General features: G+C 39.9%; 1 protein-coding gene across 3 annotated transcripts in view; it reads right to left on the bottom strand.

Moving 5' to 3' along the window:
* Window positions 1-12526: 12526 nt before the first annotated feature.
* LOC119495924 (kinesin-like protein KIF20B) overlaps window positions 12527-27149 on the bottom strand; it is a 54934-nt gene continuing 40311 nt past the window's right edge. For all 3 annotated transcript variants that reach the window (XM_037782841.1, XM_037782842.1, XM_037782843.1), the window contains 4 exons: window positions 18647-18721; window positions 17995-18112; window positions 15189-15346; window positions 12527-13888 (listed from right to left, as the gene is read on the bottom strand). In XM_037782841.1, the coding sequence (XP_037638769.1) occupies window positions 13808-13888; window positions 15189-15346; window positions 17995-18112; window positions 18647-18721 (432 nt within the window). In that variant the 3' untranslated portion in view covers window positions 12527-13807. The remainder of the gene's footprint in view (window positions 13889-15188; window positions 15347-17994; window positions 18113-18646; window positions 18722-27149) is intronic.

Raw genomic sequence — 27149 nt, 5'->3', positions numbered from 1 at the left:
AAGAAGATAGAAACTGTTTACACAGGATTCATAGTCCTAGAAGTGATTTGCAATAACTCGGAGATTATAGATGATCCGTGTAGGTCTTTGCTTTTGTCCCACGACGTCTATCAGGGGATTTTTACATACAAATTAAACATCAGCAATACCTGGAAGTGATTCCCATCCTCTCAGCTGCCATGGGAAATCCTAGACATCAGCAGAAGGAATTAAGGAAGCTTTTGCGTGAGCATCTGAAAGTCATAATCTCGATGTCTTGAGGCCAACAAATCTGAAGTTGCTTTCACGTTGCCCCGCATGAATGATGTTGTAGCTGCTTACAGAAAGTAAAACCAAACTCCTGATCCACAACTCTTTCCGAAAATAATCATGTTTCTCTCCGTACGGCTGCGTGAGAGCAGAAATTTGTTCCATACCTCGTCAGCCTCCATGCTCCACATGCTTCACAGGCTGACAATTTATTCCATGCATTTCCATCCAACGCAGTGCAACCATTTCATGGTGGCTTCCACTGCGCTGATGGACTCACACCTGCACGGCTTCCAGCTACTGCATGAAACTCAACCTGAATACATATCATGTCAAAAAAAGGAGATATTGAAGGAAGTATGTATAGCTTTCTGCCTCTCCCACATCCTCAGGACTGGATATAAAGTCATGCTATGTCTGTATTATGTGATGTTTCTCTGATTGTGGCTGATTCTCAAAATGTTCGTGATGATTTATTGAGATTTTTTTTCAGGATATTGTCTGTAATGTCCCTACTTAAAAAGCTGCAGGGCAGGCAATACCACAGAGCCATTGAGTTGTTTTATAATGCTTTGGTAGTTGGGGGGTGTGAACCGCTTTCTCCAGGCTGCTTTCTGAAGATGATGACAAGAGTGATGGGTGTTAATGAGTGTGGGCCGCAGGGCAGGACTAAAGACGCTGAAAACAGCCCCGAGCTCCGAGAGTCTAAGAATCTTTGGAAAGCTGGAAAATAACAGTCTGCAGCTGGAAGGATTGTTTTACTATTAAAAAAACAGACCACACTTATTTTAGTCTCACAGGATTGAGATAATACACGACTTTGATGTGAGCTGAACCCAGGGCATCATGGTCACAAGGTTGCATCGCTGAACATGGAAGTCACATAACCAAGTGACATCGTTTGTACACATGGAAAAAAAGAAAAAGGTAGAAAAAACTGTTAAAAGTAGTTTTAGCTCCACCCAGGTTTTGATCCTGTTGCCAGACTGTGGATTTTCTGGTTTCAACAAGTGTTAAAGATACTTACAAAACCTGTGGGTTATGTCAGTGTATTCTCATACAATGGTTTGTATGATATCTTACGAAAAGTTATTCCTCATTTTTCGTGCATTTTCCTACCAATGTCCAGCATCAATTTCTGCTTGAGTCTTTTCAAAATAAACTAATGTCTTCACAGGAAACAACTAAGTTAGGGTTAGGAAAAGATCATGGTTAAGTTACACCAAACTGGAAGTGGTTACGCCATACTGGAATTGGTGTAACTTAAGTACGGAAGTTACATGACAAAACCTACTTAGTTAGGTTTAGGAAAAGATCATGGTTTGGGTTAAAGTAGTATGGAAGTTACTGTATGTGATAAATAAATCAATGTTGACTTCTGGTTTCACACGGGATATGAAGGCCGGTCTCCTGGGTGAAAGTCGGGTGTTTTTTGACCCGACCTCCCTACGCGGCATTCGCTGCTATTTATACTTGTACACAATTACGTGGATTACATACAAATTGATTTTGTGGAATATATAAGATTTTTTGCGAAGCATCTTGCATTGTTGAATCATCGACTGTGTCTGAAATCACTCAGTCACTCATTAAATACTCAGCCCCGTCTTACCAAATGGCGTATGAATCGCACGGCAAATTGTAAGTCATTTTGCAAGCAATAACAACGCCGTTCCTGCTTTTGCCGTGTCATTTCACGCCATATAGTCTGTACGGACTGCAACGTAAACACATCCGCGTGAATATGCTACGCTCAGAGCTAGTGATGTAGAATAAAAAGCGAGAAAGACGGCTTATGGTGAGTGGGAGGTGAGGTGGATGGGTCCAACAAACACAGGACTGCCTCATAACTGTCTGCAAACCCTGTTATTTTAGAAGCAGCTTTTTCCCGGGTCTATTCCCTAAAAAGTCAGCAGTGTCTTTCTTTGCTGTGAGTCAAAGACTCAGATTCCTAAAGTTCACCAGGGTTGACCAAGATGAGAACAAATTGTACAGATTGATTCTGCCCCCCTGCGAGTGAATACACTGATTGATGTTTAAAATGCTGGTTTTAAAATGCGATGCAGGCATTAAGACCAAAATCCCACCATCCCACTCTCTATTTCTCTCTGTCTCTCCATCTTTCTCTGTCTTTCTCGTTCCCTCAGGCGAAATCAGAGGAAAAGTGGAGACTAATACTGATTTGGAAAGTCTGTTTTCTCATCAAGTACAATCAATCGGCAACTGACATCTGTAGCCGCTCTGCATGTGGACGATTTACAGCTAAATTTAAAATGTAAAAGCAATTGACAGTCAACTGTTTCGTCTGTCTGTTTTCGTCCTTGTGCGAGTCTAATAGAGGGCCTCACTTTAGTTTGGTTTAATGATAAATCTATAGGTTTATAACTACAATAAAGCAGAACAAAGTGGAGGGTGGTAAACAAATAAACCAATAAGTGTTTTAGCCTTCAACATTTTCTATTGATAATCTGTCTTCCCTGACTTTTAGGGACAATAAAACACCATAAGAGACCGGGTTATTGTTTTTGCTCATGCTCATTGGTCCTGGTAGCATCCATACAGTAGCTGTTTGTGGCAAAAACAATATTCCCACTGGATACATGCATTTATCACCTACGTGGCTCAGCTATTAAAAAGAGTGCTGTGTTTATAATGTACATAGCACAAAACAAAATGACAAAATCCTTCATATAAAAACACAGAATAGGAACGCAGTTAAAGGACCAGTGTGTAACATTTCGGGGGATGTATTGGCAGTAATTCATAACCATGTTTTCATTAGTGTATAATCCCCTGAAACTAAGAATAGTTGTGTTTTCGTTAGCTTAGAATGAGTCCTACATATCTACAGAGGGAGCGGGTCCTCTTTACAGAGTCCGCCATGTTTCTACACAGAACGGACAAACCAAACACTGACTCTAGAGACACCTTTTCACATGTTTTACGGTAACTGAAGGCCACCGTAGTTCTCCGACATGCTTATGAAACTGCGGCAACGTGAGTCGCAGAGTGCAAAACCACGTAACCGCCAGCCGACTTCCGTTGCTCCTAAAGTAGTGTTATTATGGTGAGGATGGCCTCTGAGCAAGGTGAAGGCGTTACCACGGCCACTTGGTGGCTCACGTTACCGCAGTCTTGGAAAGGGAGGAGTGAGCCGAGGGGTACTCAGTTGGTTGCAATCTGCAACCACACCACTAGATGTTGCCAAATCATTTACACTTTACCTTTAAGATAGAACAGAGAGATTAAGATCCGGTTCACACCTAAAGGTCCGGTTCTTGAACCGAACCAATGCGAGGATTATACATTGTTTCAATTTTTCAACTGGTCCAGTTTGCGTTCACAAAGGTGAAAACTGAAACGGTCCAGAAATTGTAAACAAAACTCACGTGGTGGAAATATCATTCAATTATTTGTCAGACAATAGCAAGCTGGATATCGAAAATCATGGAGCACCGTCAGATTCTGTTTATGTTGGTGTTGATCTGGAGCGCATATCAGCAGACTTTAGTGGACCGCACATGTGAACGTCTCGTAAGACAAAGGATATTGAATAATTTATTAATGCAAGCATACTTCAGTGTTCTTATGCACCTTGTCGAGTAATTGAGTAACGTTCTCATAAGTCTCATGAGTCCAGGTTTGTTCCCTGCCACTCAAGATTTTGCTAGCAAATGTGCTAATAGCCACTGGTCACCAAAACAGGAAAAGGTTCTTTTAACCATTGAAATGGGAGATAAAATGCTACGCTTCCTGTGACTGGTTCGAATGGTGTTGACACCAGAAATGAAACCGAAACCACCCCTTCCTTCCAAGCGGACCAGAAAGTCCCGAGTCCGGCATTCACACCAACCAATACGATCCCTACCAAGGGCATAAACGTTCCGCGGTTCAACCGAACAAAACGAGGTTGGTGTGAACACGCCTTAAAAAATCACAAACATGACACTGGTAACTTTCCACTTCGGTGGCCCCCGAAAAAGGCTGTAAGAAATACATTTCAGTTCCAACAATTCCTTGAATGTTATGTTGATAATCTACACAGTGTGGACATTTTTGTACTAAACCAAACTGACACTAAAAATTAATTGGAGCAAAGGAGGTGAATCTCTTGTGTCTCTTCTCCAGTGAAGCCAGACTTGATGAAAAACTGCCCAGCTGAGAGAAACCGGCAGAGTCACAGAAATACTGATGCGATTAAGTGTCCCTGTGAAAATAAACTTGATGAAAATCAGGAAATAGTAAAAAAGAAATTAATGACTTGTCTGTAAAGGAGTGTTAATTATCCATCTGCTCTCTTTTCCTCTCTCACATATTCTCCTGTTCACACTTCTTTACCCACTGCCACTTCACTCTTTCATTCTCTCCCTCATTATCCCGCTGGAGCCACATCATAGCCTCTCCTCTCCTCTCCGGGCGCCCCTCTCCTGTTGCCGGGATTATTTTGGGATGGCAGGAGGCTCAATGGGACGCCAGGGGGTTTAGGCTCAGAGTTCAGCTGAGAATGAGAAAGAGAACAGGAGGACGAGGAGGACACGGTGGAGGACGAGGATGAGGAGGCGGGGAAGGACTGGCTAATGAGATTGATGCCACAAGAAGAGGATGCAGGAGGCCTAATGGGATGATCAGTGATCTAAAGGAAAAGGAGGACCAGCTAATGATGAGAAATGGTGATAATTCAATCTGGATGGAAGGGGAGGAGACAAAAAAGTCTGCTGTGTCATTATAGTGTCTCCTCTCTCTATCTTGTCTTTCTTTCTCTCTCACATTGACACTAAGTCTCAATCAGAATTTTTCAGTTTACATATGTTAAAGAGTATTTTTTTTTCAGTCTATTTTCTTTGCTCAGTTTCATATTTCAGTCGGGACCATTCTAGTCAAAGAAAAACTTCCATTTGCAGTAATAAACAGTATATATACTTGGCGGTATTGCTCTGTTCTGGGACCTCCCTGCCCACCCACGCGCATACGTGGATCCACGTGCATACGCGGAAAGCATAAGGCAAGGAGAGCACACCTCTTTGCCCTTCCATGTGCATACATGGAAAGCCAAAGGGCAGGGAGAGCAGCAGCAAAGAACCCCCTGGGTGCAGAACAGAGCCGGCATCAATGACAACAGAAATGACATTGATTAAGTCAGACACAGTATTAAAAGGAGGTGGTGAGGTGGAGGTGGGTTGCGAGCGGCTTTGTAAAGGAAGCAGCAAGGGTAGGCAGGCTGAAGCAGCTTAAATAAGGTGCCCTGTATGAAATTTGCCAATTGAATGCATGGAGGGGAATCAGCATGACACTGTAAATCACATCTCCTGTTGTCGTTAACGGTACCGAAGAGGATAAGATTTCACAAAAAAAGATTTGTTGTTTTGTATTTGCGTTTTCACTATAATAAGAAACGCAGCCTACAGGCGTGCGTTTAAACTTTAATCAGAGACACCACTAGTTCTTTAGCAGCTAGAAGGTACATGTATTAGACAACCGCATCAATCACACGTCTTTCGGGATTGGTGCCATCCGATATCCCAGACACTCATTTTATTTGGGTTGAGTGATGAGTTGTAGACGTCCATGTTTAACAGCAAGGAGCAAATGTGTGTGTTTGTGTGTGTGGGAGGCACATGGCTGAGCTTTAGGCTCACAGCAGCATCTTTTTTGCATCACTGTGATTTTGCTAAGAGATTATGGGGCCCACACAAAGCAGACTGCCCGCTGTGGTAGCACACACACACACACACACACAGACACACACACGCACGCTCACAAATAAAAGGAGTATGTTTTTTTATTATTTCATATGTGAGTGAACAACACAGCAGTGGGCTTGTGAGGAATGACTCTATCATCACTCGGGAGAAAACTTTAGTGCTGTTGTGTGTGTTTGTGTGAGTGTGCTTGTACAGCTATCTTTGAGAGGACCAATTAGAGTTTGAGACTTTCATGGAGAGGATATTTTCTGAAAGGACATTTTGGCCGTTTCATCCTTCTTCAGAGTCCCGTTTGAGGGTTCAGACTTGGCTTTAAGGTGCAGGTTAGAATTAGGTTTAGGTCAAGGCCCTGACACAGCAACGACGGTCGGCTGTCGGACAGTTTGGGTCCGTCAATGAGCGTCTGTCGGCCTAGTTTTTGCAGTGTGTCCTGCATCTTTTAAATCTTTTTTTTAAAGGTCCCATATTGTAAAAAGTGAGATTTTCGTGTCTTTTATATCACAAAGTAGGTTTAAGTGCTGTATAAATACTGTGAAAGTATCAAAACGCTCAATCCACAAACTGTGCTTTTGAAACAAGCTGTTAGGATTTTTGTCCATTTGTGATGTCACAAATCTACAATATTTAGACTATTTCACAGTTTTAAAGGTAAGCATTTTTAATGTGTCCCAGTTTATTTCCTGCTGCAGTGTATGTGAACGACATCAGCTGACAGGAAGTAAATATGGACCCAAGATGTTGCCTATAGCAACGCAATTCCGTGGAAATGCACTAAAACGGAGCGTTTCAGACAGCGAGTAAATACAGGTATATTCAGACAGAGTATATGAGAAACTTAAAGGTTTTTTAGAACATTACAGCATGTAAACGTGTTCTAGTAGAAACATAAAATACAAGTATGAACATGAAAATTAGCACAATATGGGACCTTTAAATATTAATATTGTTTTAGTTACTTATTTATTTATGTTTCTAGTATTAGATAGTGGAAAAATTGATAAATATGCGGTTAATTGTGCACCAAAAACCTTGTATGTAAGTAGAAATGTGTTGAGTCAAACTAAAGTTGAGTGCTTTGATTTCAAATGTTTGTTAAATCTAAATTTCCACCTAGATTTCCAGTTTTCATCCATTTGTTTTTATTCAAAATAAACAAATTTGGTATCAGGAAATAAAAAGAGGTACATCGTTTTCTAGGTTAGGTAATGTGTTAGTTGGTAATGGGCATTCGGTAATGAGGTTTAACTCAGGTAATTTATTTCTGCCTCAAGAGCTGCTTTGGTGGAAATGTTTGTTCAACTCAAAACCTAATCGCCTGATGTCAAGGGTCTGTAGAAGAGAGCTGGAGGCGGAACGCAATTAAGAATTGAAGTTAGGAGTGGTTGCCGAAGTTATTAGCAAACCCCGAGTAACTTATTTTTTTTTCAAATGCAATTTGAATTTTAATGATTAGCAACAACAAGCTTGCGTGAAACTCCCAAGTGAGTAGCATCGACCAATCTGCAGCAGTAGAAAGTGAATCCAGGTGCAATGTGACTTTCACATGTACCAGTTTAATGTGTTTATGTGTGTTGTATGACAGATGAGTCATCCGGCACCTTGTTCTCAAGTGAATGAGTGCATCCGCGTCAAGAGAAGTCAACAGACCTGAGTGCTTGTTGCCCGCAGAGAGGAGATCTGGCAGCGCCGCCGTGGTCCTGGCTGTGTTTTCTTGGCACCGTCTGGGTCAGAGATGAGCGACCGCTGAGGGAGAAGAGACTGCGGGGTTTCATTCCAACCAAACACTACACTGATTAACACACCTGCTGTCGTGTTTTGTAGGAGAGGAAACGGTTGCCCAGTCATGGTTTGGGGCCACTGAACACCTCAGAGAGCCACATGAAAGTGCAACCAAATACAAAGCCGCTCTGTGTGTGATCATATTCATCCTGCATGTCTATCCTGGCAGCAGCAGGATGAGGATAATGAAAATGATGTGATCCATGAAAGTGTTGTACAAAATATAATTTCCGCAGTTATGGGCAATGTGCATAGATTTCAACCTGGGTCTTATTCTCAAAAGGTCATCCTAACTAAACAAGCAGAACTGCATAGGGATCTATTTACAGGGCAACTTATCGGCGAAAATAGGAAATAACAAATATTTTTATTTCTTATTCTTTCATATATTGCATGATTCTATTTAAAGGAGCAGTGTGTAGGATCTGGCGGTATCTAGTGGTGAGGTTGCAGATTGCAACCAACTGAAGACTCTCTCGTGTGCCAAGCAGGTTGGAGAACTACGGTGGCTGATGCGAAAAATGTGAACAGCCCTCTCTAGAGCCAGTTGTTGTAAGAGTAGCGTAGGTCATTAGGAACAGAGACAGTGTGTGTGTGTGTACGTGGGAAGCGAGTGTTGAAGCACCAGAGAGAGAGCGGTGGCGATTGTCCATTCTGGGCTACTGTAGAAACATGGTGGACTCCGTGAAGAGGACTAGTTCTCCCTAGATATAAACGGCTCATTTTAAGGCAACAAAAACCAGCCCGTTCTCATTCCCTGGGCGTTAAATACCGAGGCTTTGTCACGGCCGTAGGATTTCAGTACCGCCGCAAACGGCACCCCTTAGCGCTGGTATGAAATGCACCGAGCGTTCCATTAACTATAATGGAAATCCAATGGGACCGATGTTCGTGTCCCATGCATCACGTCACAATCAGCGTAGTAGCTTTAACCCCATTCATGCTTTTTCCTTAACCTAACTATAGTGGTTTTGTTGCCTAATCCTAAAGTGACGTCGAGGGCAACTATAGTGGTTTTGATGCTGAAAATAGAGTGACGCCATGGGGTGTGACAAAGAGGACGTTAGAACGTGTTGCGAAATCACAATGGTTCTTATTTTCAGGTGATTATACACTAAAGAAAACCTATTTATTAATATTAAATTCCATTTCTGCCTATAGATCCCCCTAAATGTCACACACATCCTTTAAACAGAGGTAAAGAGGTATTACAAAGATTTCCTGAAAGGCTTGTAGGCTTGTTTTTAATGCTTGTTTCTTACCGTGTGGAGAGCTGACCGATTGGTTGAGCCAGCCTCGGTCTTCTCTTTCGAGACCGTCCTCCCAAGAAGAACAACAGCATCATTTCAGCAAGTACACCAAAACAATATTATACAGTATGTACGCTCATGTGACAAAGTCCTCTAGAGGCTGTAGTAATTATGACGGGAGTGAAGGAGGAAGTCCTCATGGCGAGGAGGTCGGGGTGGATGGACTAATCAACAAAACATCAGACTTTAACACGGGAGACTGCAGTTCATTTTCCATTTCCCAAAAATAATCACTTTGTTTTTTTTGAAGCAACACCACGATCATTCCCGTGATATTATTGTAACCGTGGCAACCCACTTTTTGTGTGAGTTTTTCCTTATCCAAATGGAGGGTCTACGGATAGAGGGTGTCACGCTGTGCAAGAGATAAAGCCTCCCGAGGCAAATTTGTGATCTGTGATATTGGGCTATATAAATAAAAGTGGTTTGAAAATGTTAAATTGTCCCTCTCTATCTTTATGAAAAAAGCAGAGGCAGTTCTGTAACGTATAAAGAATGGGTTTAAAGGAAGTTCCAGCTCTGACTTCAGGCTTTGCTTTGGTACATTAGGACATTATAAAAATCTTGACCTTTTAAAATTGTACCCGGCTTATCGGGGACTTCACGGATCCTCACTCCCTCATAATATCAGGTTTTTACAGCGCAGCCATCCAAACGCAAACTTCCTCTGCCTCATCCCTGCAGCGGAGTTGTGGGATAAAGAAGTGGTGTACATTAATACGCTTAAATCCTTCATATCTATGCGGTTCCAGGCGAGAATAGAAAGTGTGACCTACGGGATCAAGGTGAAATTGAAATTAATTTCATATTCCATTGTCCGTTTCATGATGCTCTTCAAGTTTCCTGGAAAATGTCTGCAGAGTTTGTCGATCTGTTATATGCGAGCGATGAATGCAGTATATGTTTGCTGATCCTGGGCTGTATATTACCCAGTGTGTGTTTCTGTTGCAGCTCAGTGTTTTGGTAACGTTACATGAACATCCTGATCAGGACCCAGCAGTCTGAACCCCCCGCCCCCGTGGTCTCCTGACTGGCACAGAGATGGTGGTCGTCTGTTCCTCCCACTGCAGGAACCCCCAGCTGGTCGTCTTGTTTTTCTCTGTTTGACTTCTTGTTTGGGTTTGTTTGCTCTTCCCACTCACAGGGCAACATGGAGGGTTCGAACTTCTCCTCATGAACCAGATGACTGAGTGGGAGCAACGTGAACTGTGTGTATTGAGTTGTAGTTTCTTCCGTGAAATTTGTTTTCAGTCATCCTGATGCCCAACATCCATTTTTTAAGTTTTAAAAATAAAGCATAAGAAAGACGAATACAGATACCGACATCTCTGAAGTGCTTCAAAGCTGTTTGTGTGGTTATGTAGGCTCAATTGTGGGAGGAAGCTGATTTGCTGTTTTATCCCCTCATAAAAACTGAATATTTCGCTCTGTCTGATTCATGGAAGTTTCTTCCTTTAGGAGAAGGCTTGGTAGCATTTCAGTTTGTTTTAGATTCTGTGATGTTGTCCATCCATTATCTGTATAATATAAATAAAGCTCCATTAGGCTATGTTCACACAGAATATTTTATTATATATTTAATATTTTTGTTTGAAAAAAATGCTGTCTGCTGCTGTTTTGTCACAAGAAACAGCCAACTGTTTCCATGAAAGAGGAAAAAAGATCTTACTTTACTATTAAATGAATTCCTCCATGTTTGCTGTTGGAGGGAAACAAACCTGAGCATCTTCATTATTGTGATTTATAGGCAAAGAAAATAAAAGTGACGGGGCTGAACTGAAGATACTGACGGTGCAGAGGACTCGAACAACAAATTAAAAAGGTAAGGAAAGAAGATTGCATGACAGAAAAAATGTAATTGAACTCAATGTTGGAACCTCACGTGACCGTCAAAGCCTGATAGTTGAATCTCTCGCTTTTTTGCAAAACACTCCGCTCTACCGAAGAAAAGCTTGCGGTTGCAGAGCCTTTCAAAACACACGAAAATACGCCCACAGATAATCTGTCCCCCCACCACGTCACTGCTGGGTGGAACAGCGTGAGTTAGTAACACTGTCGGTGTTTGGACAAATGGCCTGAACATCACTGACATCAGCAACAGCAGAGGTGAAAAAGACACTGTGCGTGTATGACCAACACCTCCTATTGTTTCCACACTCATTTCACAGCTAGACCCCCGTCCCCTGATAGCTCTCCTCACACTGGAGGAAACAAGTGCAAAAGTGAGCATGGCTCACATACCCCCGCTCACTGATAAATACTGTCCGTTAATTAACATAAATAAACTGTAAAAAAAAACTAGTAATTATCATGATATAATTAGCCTTTATTACTGTAATTTTACAAGAAATATTTTACTTATAACATGTATTTATTGTTAGAATAGTCATACACTGTAAATCTAAGACCATTTACATATAAATCACAAATGAAACACGTAATTTTACGTTGCAAAAGCCCAAATTTACATTAACTCTCAGTAGTTTTGCAAAAAAAATCAGTATTTTTACAAGAAATATTTTTAGAATTCCATGAAATCCTTTTCTTCTAACATAAATTAATTGTTAAAATAGTCATAAACATCTAAAAAACTGAATAATTATCTTTAAAAATGATCAAGAAAAGCTTAAATACAGATAATTACGATTGTGATTACAAAAAATACTGTAAATCTAAGACTATTTACATATAAATCACAAATGAAACATGTAATTTTTAAAAAAAATTACCGTCATTTTGAAATACAGACAAAACTTTAAAATTTCTTGAAACAAACTGTAAAAAACTGTTGTTTTTTTTTACAGTGTAGTCTAGTCAACAATTATTTATTAATTACATTAACACTTCTTTCTCTTGGTTTACTGGCTTTCATTGAACAATTTAATTTAATCTTTACTAAAATATATTTTCTTTATTTGTGCCCAAACACCACAGAAACTCGGGAACAGTCCACCCAAGCCACCTGGGGGTCTCGCTGTCAGCTTTGAAGTTTGTTTTTCTCACTTCTACACATTAAGTGTCTTTAATTGCAAATATAAAAACTGCTTCTTGAACCTTAAGAAAGCAGAGTTATGTACGTACACTGATTGCGCGGGTGATTGATATATTGCCTAATTTTTGATATACTATGTGAGTGATTAGTGTTAACAGGCTTTCAGAGTGACGGCGTCCTACAAAGGTCGGCCTACTTTAGAGTAGCAAAATAATTTCAACATACGGTTGCAGGTCTTGAACCAGTACTGTACATCAACCAAAGAGAAGTGTGTTTAGAAGGAAATTTATAAGGTAAATGATAATGCACTTACATAGCATTTGGAACTACTACTACATCTTTTCATTATCAATTATTCTAATACATAGGCTATAAAAGTCATATTAGTAATTAATTATAATAAAATTCTCAGAGCCCAAAGTGATAACTTTAAAATACAACTTTTCTTTGACCAGCCCTTTAAAAAACATGAAAACCATGAAACACAGCAGATCTCCATATTTGATAAGTAGTGTTTTATTTTAATTGGTAAATGTCTGATAAGACCTATAGAACAAAGGTATGAAGGTAGCTTTTTTTTCTTTATCAAAAATGAGTGAAAATACAGAAAATTGCACAATTTCAGGAATGAAACTAACTTTTTATAAACTCAGACAGCTTTAACAAAATGTTACTGTACAAAATAAAAACACTCGGCAGTCCTTCATCTAGAACAGAATATAGTGATCTAAAGACCTCAACATCCACTAGTCCTAAAGTAATTTATTTTAGCAATCAGAGAAAGAACCCTGAACTTTACAAGAAGTTTACAAGAAATTTACATTGATGATTTTATCTTGCATTATCTAGATTTAGTGTACAATCAAAAGTTTGTTCGAGGAAGATAAAGTGCAGTAGGAGTTAGTGTGTGGATACCTTACAGCTGAATACAAAGTAAACTACAGAGACATTAGGTATGTGAATATCTAACTTCTTATCTGAACCGTTAAAATGAAAAAAGAAAGATGCTTTGAACAATGTGAGATATTTTCATCGCTCTATCAGCAGCTTGATCACTTTCAGAAGATAAATCAATAAGTTGGTGGTTCACAATAAGATTAAAAAAAGATGCTTCTGTTGTGTCTGCTGTTCGCAATCAGCAATAACTGAGGTTATTATAATTTTAACTGTTGTAGCTTACTCGCATAAAGTAAAAGTAAACAAATAATACAAAAAATACCAACCACACTCCAGCACAGACCAGACATTTCAATAACAATTGCACATCAAAGTAAGAAAAAAAGTTGTAATAATAAGTAGTAATACCTTTTGTCTAAAGATATACAAATTCAGAGTGCTTACTATAGAGAATAGAGTATATGTAGTGTAGACTCTGGAGTCATTGGATGGTAAATGTGGACAACATAGAACATTTCAAGAAAAAAAAAAAACTTTATTCTTTCTACCAGACAAAAGATTCAATTCTTCATCAGTATTGTGAAGGAATAGTTCAACATCTTGCTTGCAGATATGAGTGGTATTTATCTTCTTCTCAAACTCTCAGCAGATAAGCAAAAAAGTGCACTTTATCAAATGTTGGACTACTCCTTTAATTGCCACGTAACCAGCTGTATATTAGTGACTTTTCTCAGCATTAAACTATTCAAATAGACTTTTAGATTAAATAAGATAAGTTAGAAGGTATGTTTGGGGACATTCCAGCCCTTGTAACATAGATAAAGGCTTATAAGCAGCTAAATGTTAGTGTTGAGAAATAAAAAGATGGTGTAGGTTCATTATTTAGCCATCCTGGAGCGAAGGCGCCTCTTAATGATCAGATGGTCACTCTCTTTCTCCTCTGGCTCTCTGCTGATTATCTACAACAAGAAGAGAAAAGAACAAGTTGTTAAAAATGTTTTTAGGCTTGCAATTAGAGAGGCACAGACACGTAGTATAGTTTAGTGAATCAGCCAAAACCATGAACTGATTAAACCTTTTATACGGCACTCTGTATGGAATACACTGTCGTTTTTTGACTTTACTATACAATTACTTTTTTAATGATTTCCCCGAGATACAACTGTTTTATATGAACATTTATCGACACACTGTACTGTGGCTTTTTTAATCACTTTTTCAACACTTTATACTACTATGACTTTTTAATGAGTTTTATAGACATACTATACAATGACCATTTTATGATGTTTTTTGACAAACTATACTATGACTTTTTCATAACTTTTTTGGACATAGTGTACTATGACTGTTTGAATTTTGTCGACATACCATACTTTGAGTTTTTTATGACATTTTTCAACATACATTGACTTTTTAGACATACAATGCCATGACTTTTATAGATATACTATACTATGATTTTTTTTAATTACCTTTTTTCAACATACTATGCCGTGACTTTTTGATGATGTTTTTCTGAGATATTATACATAGCATGACTTTTTTTTTTATATACTATACTTTGATTTTTTCCTCCACATACTATGGCTTTTTTGGGACTCTTTCGAAATACTATTCTGACTTTTTTTTCATGACTTTTTTCAACATACTTTGGCATTTTATATAACTTATTATACTATGAAATCTTTTTTTTTTTTTTAGTTTTTTATGAGATAGCATAATACACTTTTTTTTGACTATACTATACTATGACTTTCATGGCATCTTTTATGACATACTATGATATGACTATATGTGTTGTATAACGTTTTAATGACAGACTATACTATGCTTTTTTATGGCATTTTTCTATGACTTACTATGACTTTTTATGACACACTATACTACGACTCTTATGATATACTATACAATGACGTTTCCAACATTTTTATGGAATACCATACTATTACTTTTTTTATGACATTAACCCCCATATAGCAACATTTGGGAAACATCTCAAATGTCGTCTAAACACAAATAGCCACATAAGAACTTTTCTGTATAAAATAGTCTAATTACAACATTTTGATTTAAGTCAGCAACTAACTGATCAGAAAATGAGTCTGACCAATGTTGACAGTCTTCCATATTCTGCTGGCATGTTGACTAAACCAAAAAATGATTGTGTTCAATTCTCAGCTGTACTGTAGGGTTAACGTGTGTGTGCACTGTGATGACAGCATGTGGCATAATGAGCTTATGTATAGCGACACTTACTGGGTGTGAGGGCATGTCCATGGGGGAGGAGATTTCAGGCCTGTAGAGTTTCCTTTTGTTCATTTTGGCTCTCAGACTGAGGGAAGAGGAGGAGGAGGAAGAGGAGGCTGCTGAGTCCGCATTACCCCGACCGCTCACCAAACTCATCATCTTCTTGGCTGGAGAGACGAAGACAGTTTTGGACATGAAGAACATGCTGAATAGATACTTTATAGACAGATTTAAATTGATATTTTAATTGATTGCTTAATTTTATGTTGGGAAACCATTTCATGCAATTAAATGTGGGTATCCATTTTTACTATGAATAAATCATTTTAACAACAGGGTTTTATAGCATTAGTATAATGACTGTAAAGTCTGTCAGACTGTGACTCACAGACAGTACTTGTCAGCAGGATGCAGTCATTGTTAATAAGGGAATTGTTAATTCTAAAAATATAAAATGATGTCAGTTTTATCCTTTAACTTACTTCAGGTGGAAAAAAGAGAGAACAATCAGAGGAGGCTACTGCAGGGGATAGGAAAGAAAGGATGAGAGGATGAGAAAGAGATGGGAAAGAGGTGGGGAAAGATCAGTGATAAAAGGGATGGACGGAGAAAGAACAGTGGAAGAAGAGAAGGCATGAGCGATGGAGGGTAAGGGAAAAGATTAAAAAAAAAAATAGAGAGGAGTTGGTGGAAGTGAAATAACGAAGATAAAAATGATCAGGGACAAGAGGAAGGAACAGCAAGCAGCAGAAACAGAGAGAGAGAGAGAGAGAGAGAGAGGGAGAGAGAGAGAGAAAGAGAGAGAAAGAGAGGATCAGATGGCGGCACACAACAGCACCCTTGCGTCGGAACCCCAGGGCGTCAATTAATTGACCGAGTGAAACTGCCGGTCCCCGAGGATAAAAGTCAGAGATGACTCCGGTTGATTCCAATATGTTCCCCGTCTTAACTTTCTCCTCTGAGCCATCATTAGTGTCCCAAACTCGGCTGCCCTTGCCCGGTTACTTTGTCAAACCTGCGTTATCTTTCGCTTAATGACTCCGGCAGGAACTTGGAGGTTTGTCCTTGTGTGTCCTACGTTGTGTTTTTCTGCACACAGGTTTTTCCAAGTGTGAAATTTAAAAAAAATTCTAAAAACCCATCTGGGCCAAGTGATTGCCTCCTGGACGCTATCAGTGAACGACTGAAGGTGAATGAATATAATGCATCACAATGCGTTGGGGAGCAAGCTTTCATGTGTTTATGCGTGTGTGTGTAGATTGGTTAGGAAAAGCCTCGAGCCAATAACCTTTGTGTTCTTTTTGATCACAATTTGAATATTGAAGCTCATTTTAAATATCACCAAAAACGTTAAAACATGATTTGGGGCATCTGACATAAGTTTGCATAACTGGTCGATGGCAAAAAAGACAAAAGCGTTCTAGGATATTTCTAAAGTGTAAAATGAGGCTGAGGCACAGCCTTCATATGACAAAGGCCTGTTACTTTGACAACATTGCCTGTTTTAGTTTGTCTACAATGCGTATTAAAGATGGCTCTGCTGCAAAAATGCGCAATGTGAATAAAGATAATTCATTCAGAAGCACATAAACGTCTGTGTGGCGTGTATGGAAAATGCAGCGCTTTCAGTGGACTTTTTAATGCATACTGTACAATCGTCAAGTTGCTGCCACAGGCGTTTTACGAAGTAGTCCGTCTAATGAGCAGGCTTTCCGCGAGTGTATTGCAAGCCAGCCTGGCCTAAGCATCGGAGAATGATCTAGCTTTAAGATGTTTTTTTAAACTAAAATGTGTTATACAAGTAGCAAACTCCTTTGAGAAATAATTCAGTGTGTAGGTTGTGTGCTTAACGTTAGCGAGCGCCCGCCCGTGTGACGGCGAGTAGCCTGCGAAGTCAGCAGTAACGTTATAGCTGCGAACGTAGCAGTGCAGTGTGTGTACAGTTTAGGCTGTTGGTGAATAAATGCTACAACTCCTCAAGGCCCGAGCCGAGTTCCCGTGTCTTGCTTTCCACCTGCTGATTAAAGTGAAGGCGGTTAGCCCCGAAGTTGGCGAAATAACTTTTCTGGTGCAAACCAACAATTATTTTGCTAATATTTGTCAAACACTCAAGTGGACTCTGCTCCCTTCTCTGCAGGACACAGCATCTCAGCTGAGCGTGCACGAACACATTCATATAGAGCATGTTGGGGTGGGATCGATACAGATAGAAAGGCATGTGCTAGTGTGGCTAGTGGTCGTAAAAATGCACACGCATAGCAAATCAACTTGTTAATCAAGACTATTTTATTAGACTGAAAAATGAATACAAAAAGTTGCTGGCTGGACTTAAATGAGTAGTCAGCTTTTTGGCCTGCAGCCGACGCTTGTGGAAGCACTTTTAATCTGTCTCTGTCAGTGGCACTCAAGCCACTGAAGATGTAAATCTTTAAAAACAGTTCAGAAAAATTAAGTTACATTTTTTTTAAAAAGACAGTAATTTCCTATATTTCCATAGTTTGTAAACAGATTCTGCTTAATTTGATCTAATTCTAATGTTTTTTTTCTTTGATCTTCTTCTAATTAATTGAATGATGTGTGCATTTACTGTAGATATAGATATAAGTTTGCGTCACCAGCTGATTAAAAATCTTTTCAACCTTCCACTGGTCTATGATTGTCATTTTGTTGCTTCATCATATTTAAACTCCTCTTTATGTTTGAAACAATATATATCTGCAACCTCTTCTCTTCACCCTCATAATTCTCTTCTACAGAGGACCAGATAAAGGTTAAATATCTCCCAGGGTAAAGAGTCACACATTGACACACTGACCTTTAGTGCCGAGCAGCGTGGGGGAGCTCTGCAGGAAGCCTCCGATCTTCTGCAGAGTTCCTTCCTTTCTGCTGCGGACGCTGCTCGGGGAGTCGCGGCGACCCGCTGGGGCAGAGATCTGATCACAGACGACAGTGAACCGTGGTCAGACTACCAGCACGTACAGTGTAAAAAAGCTGCATGTGGCTTACAGTTCAAGCATACTGAAAAATGACTGGTGGGGTAGTGTAGTTTAAGCAAATGATCTAAAACACACATCGTGACATGCAAACTAAGTCAAATGACAAACTGTCTCTTGTAAACATCACTTAGTATTTGGAACCTCATGTTTCACCTTTGAACTACTGTACCTATATCTAAGCAATTAAGCAAATGAAATATTATAGTATGAATCACAATGACAGTTAAAGCTACGAAAACAGAAGACCTCATGCAAAACCAATGTGACCTCCTTATGTAAGAATATGAAGACTTCAGGTTTGCAGTGACCTACTGTATGATGAATTAGTATTCTCCTAATGTATGTTTTGCTACAATGAGGCGTTGATTATGAATTATTTATGTCAATACATGTGTATTATGATGTATCAGAGCACATTCTCATGGTTATGCATGCGTCTACACGTCTGTTTGTGTGTTGTCTGGTTGTCACCTCCTCTTGGTGTGGGGTCAGCTTTGGCGTCAGTCTGGTCCGTGTGTTCCTTCTGTTCTCTGCCTCCACCTCTTCCTATCAACACACGCAGGAGAGAGATGCATACAAAATGAAGACACGCAAACAAACAGACACACACACACACAAACAAACTGAGTGTGTACTGAGTCATCTGTACCAACGGATTAGTAAGAGGCTGATGAGCAGAGAGGTTAGAAAGAGCTAAAAACAAACAACAACCACAAAATGTTTCATAATGACATGGCTGTTTGGGCGAGATGAGGCCGGTCATCAATACGAGGTAGACATCGGGAGAAAAACATTCAGACACTTTGTGCGCCGGCCTCGGCGGTCGCTCAATTCCACTTTTACGATTTTACCAGCTGGAATAATCTTTAAGGAGAGAAAACAAGCTCCAATTTAGGGTTATTTACCTGCCAAAGGGGCTCAGAGAGTTGACAAGCTCAACTGCTCGAGTCATAATATATCGTCTGGGTGTCACAGAAACACCCAATCAATCTGCAGTTTTCACTTTCTAACAAGATTCTGATGTCGGCAATTATCGTCAATATAGTCAGCGCTATTGTCAACCATGTGTAGAAAACAAATATGAGTATCGATGATGTTTTCTGCAGTTCCCAGTCAATGCAATTCCAAAGGGAGGGCTGTGGCTTTAAGGAAGAAAGTAACATCTTTTTTTAACGGTTTAAAATGCTTTTTTCTCTCTTTCTTTTTATACCGCCTACACATATTTTTTTTCATCAAGTGAAGCATCTGATATTTTTCTCCCTGGTCTGCTGCCTGAGAGGTGATGGATTGAATGACATGATGATGGTGTAGGAGTAAATGGAGAATGATTGCATAAAAATTCTAAATTTGGACCTTTACATCTTTTTTTTTTTACCATGAAACCTTTTTTTTAGAGAAATCTTTAGTTCACAGGTTAAAACTCAGTTTCATATGTTACTAGTCTGCTCTGTTACGTCTTATTCCACCTATAAAAAGAACAATGTTTTGATGATAAGTGAACCTTTTGATGGCAACCACTGTCTTTCAGTAAACTTCTACTGTGGTTTCATTTACAGCTTGGGCAATTCAATACCCAGTAGAAAAAATAAAAATTATTCAACTTTTAAATTTCTTTCACCTTGAAATAGTTTTCTTCTCTTCTTCAAGTTACACAAAATAGCCTGACGTTTTAAAGATGTACTTTCCAAAAAAATTTTACACTCCTACTTATTCTGCTACTATCACGACCAGCAGTCAGAAACAAGACTCAAATGAAGGTGGTGGTTAAATCTTTGGCATCTTCTTGCCTTTCTTAGGTTTCCAGTTTAAAGTGATCGCTTGAGTTACTAGCGTGTCAAATTCTGAATCTAGAAATACCATCTCTTTCAGTTGTTCATCGGCCAATTTGACCGTAGTCATATTTATCCCCAGGAGTGCTGGGGTAAAACAGACTCCCACCAACAGTGGGGCATCTGGGTTACTTTTTCTGCAGCCGTGCTCCCAGCTTTCAATTGGAATTGTTGGGTAAGGTTGGGAAGCCAATTCAATTAAAATTATTTTTATATAGCGTCAAATCATAACATAAGTTATCTCAAGACACTTTTCATATAGAGCAGGTCTAGACCGTATCCTAAAGTGAGGGATGAGGCCTACGCTCCACATTTTAAGCCTGGTTTATGGTGGCCATAGTGAAGCCGGCATGAAATCGCGGCAGAAAATTACATCACCGCGAGGTTTGCGTGGTGCGCGGAGGCTCCGCGCTTGGTCGTGCACCTCTGAATTTTTGTATCTACACGCCCACCGCGCCTTTCATTTCAACAAGGACGCTTTCGAGGGAAGACTGGCCGAGCAGGTTCGCCTGTACAGATATTTCTACAACTGTTCATGAGAGACCACAGGGACAGTCACATGTCGTTAAATTCTTGGAAAGTAAAAGGGCAACACACTGGGGAAGACAGAGGCTTTTTGCTGCATGCTGTGGAATAATGAGATTGTTTTGTAAAAGCTAAAAAAAAAAGGGCTCATGGAAAGAGTGGCGACCCGAGGGGAAGAACCAAACGATGGAAAATTATTTGAACTTGGAGGTAAGCGACAGTAATAATTACAGTACACAAATGCAATGTTTTGCGGTACGTCGGTGTTTACTACTGTTGCCAGGCAACCTATTTTCCCTTCCGGTAACACTCGTTGACTTCTTGCTTATCCACAGAATATTTTGTTTGTACGCCTCTTGGCGCTTCGAAGCATATTGCAACGAACAACGCGTTGAGCATAAACGCCTCTGTGCATGCTCGTGCACCATCTACGGAGACCCGCACGATTATAAACAAAGCTTTAAGCTTGCCACAGTGGAAGTCAGCAGTGGCCAAGACCACAGCGGAACTAGCCGCCCCAAATTGGGTGGAAAAAATATATACAGTATGCAATACAAATTTAAAAAACACAAACTGAATTTGAAAAAGCAGTGATTTGTCTGCATATTCCTCATCATCACTCCGCATCAGTGCAACAAATCCCTGGACATATTTTGGTACTGTAGCAAATGAAGCGCTTCTGACTCACAACTAGCCGTTGGGGACGAGGCCGACCTGAGAGGGTGGCTCACCAACCAACCAGGCAATGGAGTGGGCGTGGTGGACGCCCTGAACATGCTCCACTTTGAAAAGCAGAAAAAAGGGTCAAAACATGTGAAGTCATCAGTGACTCACAGGACGTCTTTAAAAATAATCTGAGGAAGGAAGGAAGAACGGAACGGAGAGAGAGAGAGAGAGAGAGAGAGAAGTGCGGAGGGAGAGATTGGTAGAGATAAAAAAAAAAATGTGAAGAAAGTGCATAATGGAGCTGGAGAGTGTGTGTGTGTGTGTGTGTGAGGAAGAAAGAAGTGGAAAGATACAGATGAGTAGTGTAGTGATAAGTGATGGCGATAAACCCTAATTGGAGTGTGAGAGTGGGGAAAGTAAACAAGATGAAGTGTGTGTGTGTGCGTGCGTGAGATAGATGAGATGATAGAGGGAGCGTGTGGAGAAAATAAATGAGACGTGAGATAATGTGAATCAAGACTGGGGACAAAGAAAGATGCAGAGAAGATAGTGAGAGGCAGAGATGTGCTGCAAGTAGATGGTTTCATGCTGGATTTTGAAGGTACGGATTCTAACTCCCCAGTGTTGATATGACCACTAGTCCAAACAAAACTGGATTTTGTAATGATGTGGCTGTTTCCTCAAAAATATCTTTTAGAGATGTCCTGAGCCGATCCCAAGGATCGGTACCGGAGGCCGATCTGGACATATTTTAATGGATTGTGCCAGCTAAAATAACGGCAATCAAAATCTGATCCTTTCTTTACTGTACAGTTCTGACCACCTTGGCCTGCTAGTGTTTTCACCGTGGCTCCCCTTTACCACAGTGTAGGGACTTTTCACACACTAATTATCATTAGCAAAGAGAAATGTACAAAACATTTTGGAAGCAGTGCTAATAGTCGCTTTTGCCGGTTAAAATTACAATCGTTGCAGGCGGCAGATTATACAAACTGTCGCTAATGAATGTTAATTCTGTGAATAACTTGATCCATCCATCCATTATATGTAACCACTTATCCTATTCAGGGTCGCTGGAGCCGATCCCAGCTGGCATTGGGTGAAGGCGTAGTACACCCCGGACAGGTCGCCAGACTATCGCAGGGCTGACACATAGAGACAGACAACCATTCACATCCACACATTCACTGAATAACTTGATAACAGGCCAGATTAAACCCGTCTGTTGTCTGGTTAACACTTGGATCGCCAGGCTCTTTAGGGAGTACTATTTCCTCCAAATCCCATGCCAAAGAGCGCCTGTATCCTTTTGTTCGCGCTGATGTAGCGCAGCAATGACATCAGTCGATATGCAGCCCCCACACACCAACATACGCAGCCAGATTCCTCATCTAAAAGTTACAATGTACATACAACTGGTCTACTCTTAGCAATGTAAAATGTGCTATTTTCATATGATATCTATTTTTAGAAAAACTATTTTCATGTTGCCACCTGATGCAGTAATAGTCCATGGTGAAGCAAAAGTACGGTAGCATATGGAACAAAATGTTTTTTGAAAGGCTAAATGCCAACGAATACGGATTGAAGCAGAATATTTCATTAGGTAAAAACATGTTGTGAAAACTGAGACGATTACAGGATGGAGGACGGAGCGCTGAGTCGCTGGCTGCAAGAGAGAGAAGACTGCACGCAACGTTTCTTTAAGTTATTCATAATAATTAAAATGTCAACGTTAGGAATGAAGTTTCAAACTCTTCGGTACAGCCCTTATTATACAGTACATGCATATGGTGCACACACGGGACACAACTTTTAGAGTTAGACAAAAAGTTTGATTATTTTCGCTTTCATTTCTGACAATAGCCATGTTTATGTTCATAATGATAATAGTGGGGGAGTGGCTTTGGAGGGAGACCTTAAGGGACAGACTGTCAGTGTTGCCGACTTGTAAATATAAGTATTGGATCGGCCTCCATGTCAGCAGATATTAAAGGATTGGGATCAGGCCAAAAAAACTTGATCGGGATACATATCTGTCTGCAATAAACTAATATCGGCCGATATATAGGGCTAAAATAAGTTCCAAAAATGTGAAACAATACCTAGCCCTATACAGTTGCTGCCAAACATGTGCTGTTGCATTCATACAGATAATAAGGCAAAAGTTTATCATCCATATATACATGTATTTCTTTAAGAATAAATTGAAATGACTTAGACGTTTTTTTGCCACAATCATTATCTTGGAATAAGTGATGACAGTCATCTAAATACTCTGTGATTTGGAGGACGAGAATACAGGCGGTGAGGACAAAGAAGAAATGGGGGAAAAAAAGACTACAAGCATTACTGTAGGAAAATAAAAGTTATATAGAGTTATATAATACAGCATATCAGTGTGTATGGCAGATCGACTCCACGGTGCGGTGCACAGCACTTCTGTTGACAGGGCTGCACTACCACAAAAATCATAAAAGCTAAAAATTCAGATAAAGATTTTCTGGGACAGCGGCGACGTCTCCTCTAAAGAGGAGCCACAACATCGTCAATAAATCATTAAGAAGTCATCTGCTGAACAGACAGACAGACGCAGCTGGCTGGGATATATGAGGCAGCATGTGAGAGCGAGAGGAGAGGACGGACAGTTGGGGGAATGAATTAAAGACGTCAAAAGGACAGAAAGACAAGAAGAGAGATAGAAAAAATGATGAGAGCAAAATGGAAGAGGACGGAAGAGAAAACGATTGTGTGCAAAGAGTAAAAGCTGAAGCCTTTTATTTGGCTTGCTTGTGTGTTCACATTGTGCCAGTTTACATGTTTCAGCCTGCCAACACTCCATTATCTCTGAGAAAAATTGAATGGTGCAGGACTCTAGATGGCTGATGAAATCGGCTGCTGTATCGCTGCCGGGTCACTGCCTACAGATGTCAAACCCATCAGATAAGAACCTACTTCACTATGCAGCTCCCTGCCTGGGTATTACATGGATGAAATACCGGCACTCTATTTAAGTGGGAGCAATTAATTACACATTATTCCATAGATTTTGACAATATAATTACTTTGAAAAACAAGACAATTGGCGAGAAGATTGGAAGCACCTACTTTTGCCTTTAACAATGTTTGAGCAGAAAGAGGGAACACTTCTCATGTGACAAGCATTTGAAAAGTAATCCTAATTATCATTAATAATGAACAAGGAAAACATAAAAACAACAGATTACATGAAACTTGAATTAAGAAAAAAAGGAAATATAGTAAATAATGCAGCCTATCCATTTGCTAACATAAATGCTGATGTGATAAACCAATATTGGACTGTATCGACTCGCCAGTGCATCAATCTCAATTTCAAGGAAACATGGTCCTAACTTTAGAAAATGTAAGCAATTAACACTGGTATGACACTCATCTCCACCATTTGGTGACCGCAATTATGATATTAACATCGTGAAGCAGAAGCCGAGAAGGTTCCTTGAATAACCCGAGCATGAAAGCGATCAGTCTAAGCGTTCTTAAGATGAGAGATTTGATAGCAAACCCTCTGATAGACAAGAGGAAGGAGCATAATAATCCTATTTTTAAGATACAAAGTGAGATTGGAATAGTTAACTTTTTTAAATTAAATGTTTTCTCTATTGTATAAAATTATATTTTGGCGTTCTGCATAGCACCATCATCCAGAAAGCTGTGGGAATGACATATTCAGCTCGGACAGTGCAGCCTCATACATCTTACCAAGTTGTAATTGGTAAGGACAGTTTCTGTAAATGCAGAAGTACAGGACAAAGTGATTCCATCAGTAGCGACTGCACACTCAGCTGGGAGCATTGTGGGCCTGCGGTGAAACAAGCGACCCTATAATAAGAATTTTACACTTAGACCCGGAGTTATCCGCTTAAGTGTCCTTGAACAAGGAACTGAATCCCAAAAATTTCCAGGAGCACTGCCCTGTGGCTTAATCTCAACTCTGACCTCCCTGTAAGAGGGAAGAACAGGCTACAGCTAGATTGACTCTCCCAAAAAACATCAGGAGTCTCTGGCAACAAGAGCACAAAGCAGACCAGAGCAGTGCTTATTTTCCCCCCCAAATACTCTCTAGTCAACATGGTGCAAATAGAGAAAGAAAAGCGGTTTACGACGGAAGACTTAAGACACTAACTGCTCTCAGTGGCTACATTTTCATGCACAAAAACGATCAAATGTGATCAAGGCAGAAAACACAAGCAAGGTGGAGCTCATGTAAAAACCACACTATGATTAAATGTTAATGCGATTTGCCTAATAGTTACAATGAGCATGATCAGAGTCAGATATGTAGAGTTACATGACTGAATGGCATTTTAACCTGTAAACACCTTATCCAACTATGAACAATCAGTTTTTAACACATTTTTCAACACACAGCAATCTAGATGCTGAACAAATGCTGAGATAGTTCTGCTACTTTCTACTGAAAATTACCCCCCACCCCCCATCTTATAGGAGGGAAATAAGATTGGACAGCAGGCCTACACTGTTCCACAAGGTTATACCACAGTAGCATCATGGAAGAAACTTGTTTTTGAGGGGAAATACTGGAGGGCATCTGTGACATTGCAGAATAATGTGAAGAGGGCGTCTTCAGGCATTAGTCACTTTACTGTGTAGCATGGAAATGGGTAAATTAATGGAACGCTCCAACAAGCAACCCTTGTAAACATCCTCATTGGTGTGATGCTTTACTCTGGTTATTGGCTATAATCAGATAATGTGCATGTAAATGTAGCCTGTCTCTCCCCCACTATAAAACTCAGGAGAGAGAGAGCAAGACAGTTATGCCATCTGTTTTCAAATCTTTACTGATGCAGGGAAGGTTGAATGAATATATTACATTGAGTGTTTCTCAAAGACAAGGATGCTTCCTTGGAAGGACGGGTCCTTCCAAGTCGGGTTCTACAGAGACTCGTCTTTTTTTAACTTGATTTAGAACAATGTCTGGTAGGAAGATTGATTTTTGCATTCCTCAAAACAATATAGACAGATTCAAAACATGTTTTGGCCTATTCAAAACAAATAAAATCAACAGGGATTTGGACAATTATTATAATTCATTAAGGTAGAACACATAAAATCAATATGATTTCCTCAAAGGTACCAGACTCCACTGAAAAACACAGTCATTTTAACTCACACTTCATTCAAACTCGCCAGAAACAAAATGAAACAGCAAATCTGTCTTGGTTAGCTCTTTCCACTGTTCCAACAATCACCAACTCTGGTTTGGTCAAAATAAAGCCATAATTTACCGCATTAGATATTAAAAGAAAAAGCCGTTACGTTCTCCTCAAAGCGACCAGACTCCATAGATGAACAAAGCAATTTTACCTCGCCGTTTGTAAGACACACTTCAAACTCGACAGAAACAAAATAAAATCACCAAACCCGTCTTGAACGAGCGACGAAAGTCGGAACAAACTTTTAAATTAGGCCTTGCAGATCTAACATGAGTCAAGATGCAGCAATTGGATTGAATCAAATTTGTTCAGAAACAGATTTTGGCTGACTACTGAGGTGAAACAATTGAAAGTTTACTATCATATTTTGAATCGGTAGACAGGAAATGCATTGTGCAAATAGAATTTTGGGTGTTTTAGGAGCACGGAGGATACAGACATGCATCCTCAAGAGTCCTCTGAATGAAGGACTCAGTCCTCTGTAGAATTTGAAGGATCCTCGACATTGTAACAGTCCTTCGGCGGGATTCTGTGACGTAGCATCCTTGAAACTCACAACAAAACAGCCACACAACAGCCTGTTCTCACTGCTGCCCTCAGGTAGGAGGTGCAGGACCCCCAAAAAACAGCAGCAGACTGAGGAACAGCTTTGTCTCCCAGGCAATAAGAATATTAAATATACACCACACACACACAAACAAAGTGCAATCCAGCCCCTCTGCAATATGCAATCTC

This window comes from Sebastes umbrosus, chromosome 10 (genome assembly GCF_015220745.1).
Source record: "Sebastes umbrosus isolate fSebUmb1 chromosome 10, fSebUmb1.pri, whole genome shotgun sequence".
In the NCBI taxonomy this organism is placed as follows: domain Eukaryota; kingdom Metazoa; phylum Chordata; class Actinopteri; order Perciformes; family Sebastidae; genus Sebastes; species Sebastes umbrosus.
The sequence above is the reverse complement of the archived record's forward strand: the minus strand, read 5'-3'. Positions and strand labels throughout refer to the sequence as shown.